The following is a 3,085-nucleotide window of genomic DNA, read 5'->3' on the forward strand; positions in this document are numbered from 1 at the left end:
TATTTTTAATTGCTAGTTGAAAAAATAAAAGAGATGTGAACACGCTCACTTGAAGTTGTACGACAGAAGTATGTACTTCTAGTAATGTTGCTTGTCCAACAAATTAGGTTTATTGGTTACAGTTGCCTTGTTTATAACATCAGGGTCCATGAAGCCGACATCATAGAATCCTTTCCTCCAGCAAGCTTGAATCTCCATCCTACATGATACAAAATAGAATAGGAGATAAGACATTGCACAATGACTAGAGCGAGGATTTTGAAATTAGAGCAAATTAAACACTGAACACAAGAACTGATGAGGGCTTTTAGTACCGGATGGAGGCTACACCCGGTACTAAAGGGGGTCACGGGACTGAGGAACTAGCCACTAGACCCGGTACTAATACTAAGTCTCGGGACGAATGCTGAGTTTTCCGAGAGTGCCCTTTCGTTAAAGTGGTACTTTATTTGTCTGTAACCATATGAAAAGTTGGTTTTCCTATATCTATGTAACTTATTTAATCTCTAAATTCTTTGTGAAAAAGAATAGTAGTAGTAATCACCTCAATCAAACATGCTACTGTCCAAGAAAGAGAAAATGATCGCTGAGCAGCCAAGATAGTACCGCATGCGAATATAATAAAACTTAAACTCTCACGCAACTATATATATGGCAGGCAAAGGCTACTTTCTGTACCAGAAAACACCACCACCTAGGAACCATGGATGTTGCATACCAACTCCTGCAAGTGATCACCACACCTCTAGCACTACCACTCCTACTGCTAGTCCCCCTCCTGCTGCTGCTCCCCTCCACCTCTCGCCGAAGCCGTCATGGCAGCAAGCAGCAACTGAAGCGTCCCGTGCTGCCTCCTTCCCCTCCGGCCCTGCCCATCATCGGCCACCTGCACCTCGTCGGCGACTGCCCGCATGTCTCCCTCCGCAGCCTCGCCGCGAAGCATGACAGCGGCGGTCTCATGCTCCTCCGCCTCGGCACCGTCCCGAACCTGGTCGTGTCGTCGCCGCGCGCTGCGCAGCTTGTCATGCGCACGCACGACCACGCCTTCGCCTCGCGGCCGACGTCCAGGATCTCGGATGCCCTGCTTTACGGGTCGTCGGACATCGGCTTCTCCCCCTACGGCGAGCACTGGCGCCAGCTCAGGAGGCTCGTCACCACGCACCTCTTCTCCGTCAAGAAGGTGAACTCATACCGCCTCGCCCGGCAAGACGAGGTAATTAACTAACTAATTATTTATACTGTCAACGTGAAATTTATGCAGCATACATGCACTTACCATGCATCTATGATCTGTTCCTACGTGCTTAGGTGCGCCTGGTTATGGAGAAGATCAGGGAGGCGGTGGCCCGGTGCAAGTCGGTGGACATCAGCGAGATGATGAACACGTTCGCAAACGACATCGTGTGCCGGGCCGTGTCGGGCAAGTTCTTCAGGGCGGAAGGCCGGAACAAGCTCTTCCGGGAGCTGATCGAGACGAACACTAGTTTGATTGATGGGTTCAACCTGGAAGAGTACTTTCCAGGGCTAGCAAACGTGTTAGGTTCGCTCACCAGCTGGTTTGCGAGTAACAAGGCCGAGAAGACACACAAAATATGGGATGAGTTGCTTGAAACGATAATAAGCGATCACGAGGGACGGGGAAGAAGCTCTGAGCAGGGGCATGTTGTTGGCGGTGGTGTTGAGCAAGAAGAGACTGACTTCGTCGATGTGTTACTCTCAGTTCAGAAGGAGTATGGTATCACCAGAGACCATATCAAGGCCATCTTGATGGTGACGTACTTATTTCAATAAATACTAGTCTCTATATCATTAGAGAAAAATATAACCTGGTAGCTCTAATTGTTTCACCGAACCTAAATAACGTGTCTGTATATATCCAGGACATGTTTGGTGCGGGCACGGACACGTCATCATTAGTTCTAGAACTCGCGATGGCGGAGCTCATGCGCAGCCCTCAGCTCATGACCAAGCTACAAGCTGAGGTTATGGAAAACACACCCAAAGGACAAGAAATGGTGGCGCAAGATGACATAGCTAGCATGACATATCTAAGAGCTGTGGTGAAGGAGACGCTCAGGCTGCACCCACCAGCGCCGCTGCTTCTCCCTCACATCTGTATGGTGGACTGCGAGGTCGATGGCTACACGATCCCCTCTGGGACGCGGGTCATCATCAACGAATGGGCTATTGGTAGGGATCCGGAGTCCTGGGAGAAAGCGGAGGAGTTCATGCCAGAGAGGTTCCTTGAAGGTGGCAGTGCTGCGGCTGTCGATTTCAGGGGCAATGACTTCCAGTTTGTGCCGTTCGGGGCTGGCCGGAGGATCTGCCCTGGCCTCAACTTTGGCATGGCTACTGTTGAGATCATGCTGGCAAACCTTGTGTACTGCTTTGACTGGGAGCTGCCTGCTGGCATGGAGAAGGAGGACATAGATCTGACGGAGGTATTTGGGTTGACTGTCCATCCCAAAGAGAAGCTCATCCTGGTTCCAAAACCACGTGGTAGTGTTGGTCATGCCGCGTAAGTAGAGTGATCCTATAAGCCTTGTTTGGAAACACAACAATAATCCTCTTCAATCCATACCTACTGGGAGGGGTTGAAGGAAATTTAGTGTTTTCTAGAGTAATCCACATGTATCGAAAGGGAATGAGTTCATCCAAACATGGTTCGTGAGTGTGCCTCTACAGGCTACAGCACATATAGACATCCTTGTGCCCTTTTGGTATAGTAGCCATATCTATACGATGCTACTTTACTCGTTGTAAGTACTGTAAGACGAAAAAAGCATGCACGTTCATTCACCATATAAATGGTACATATTGTTCATTAAAGTTCTGATAAAACAATATGCAGTATAATATATTATATATGAATCCTGATGTGATTACACAATTAGTTGGGTCAAACTTTACGGAATCTCTAGTGAGCGGTGGCAATGGGCGAGACGAAATCGACTAGGGAAGTATGTATACGTAGTAGACGAGGCAACATGGATTAAGTAGCGCGCGGGATTGTTTGCCTGAGAGTCTTGGTTTTGTAAACTTTTGTGTTTTCTTTCTTTTTAATATATAATCAGTAGGGATGCTC

The 3,085-nt window shown here is 48.2% G+C and overlaps 1 protein-coding gene across 1 annotated transcript; it reads left to right on the forward strand.

Moving 5' to 3' along the window:
• Nucleotides 1-663: 663 nt before the first annotated feature.
• LOC117860261 (indole-2-monooxygenase) lies at nt 664-2,763 on the forward strand. Its single transcript, XM_034743521.2, has 3 exons — nt 664-1,213; nt 1,309-1,770; nt 1,881-2,763. Exons 1-3 carry the CDS (start codon nt 704-706, stop codon nt 2,520-2,522), a joined length of 1,614 nt encoding a protein of 537 aa, XP_034599412.1. The 5' UTR covers nt 664-703; the 3' UTR covers nt 2,523-2,763.
• Nucleotides 2,764-3,085: the final 322 nt, after the last annotated feature.

This window comes from Setaria viridis, chromosome 6 (assembly GCF_005286985.2).
Source record: "Setaria viridis chromosome 6, Setaria_viridis_v4.0, whole genome shotgun sequence".
Lineage (NCBI taxonomy): Eukaryota > Viridiplantae > Streptophyta > Magnoliopsida > Poales > Poaceae > Setaria > Setaria viridis.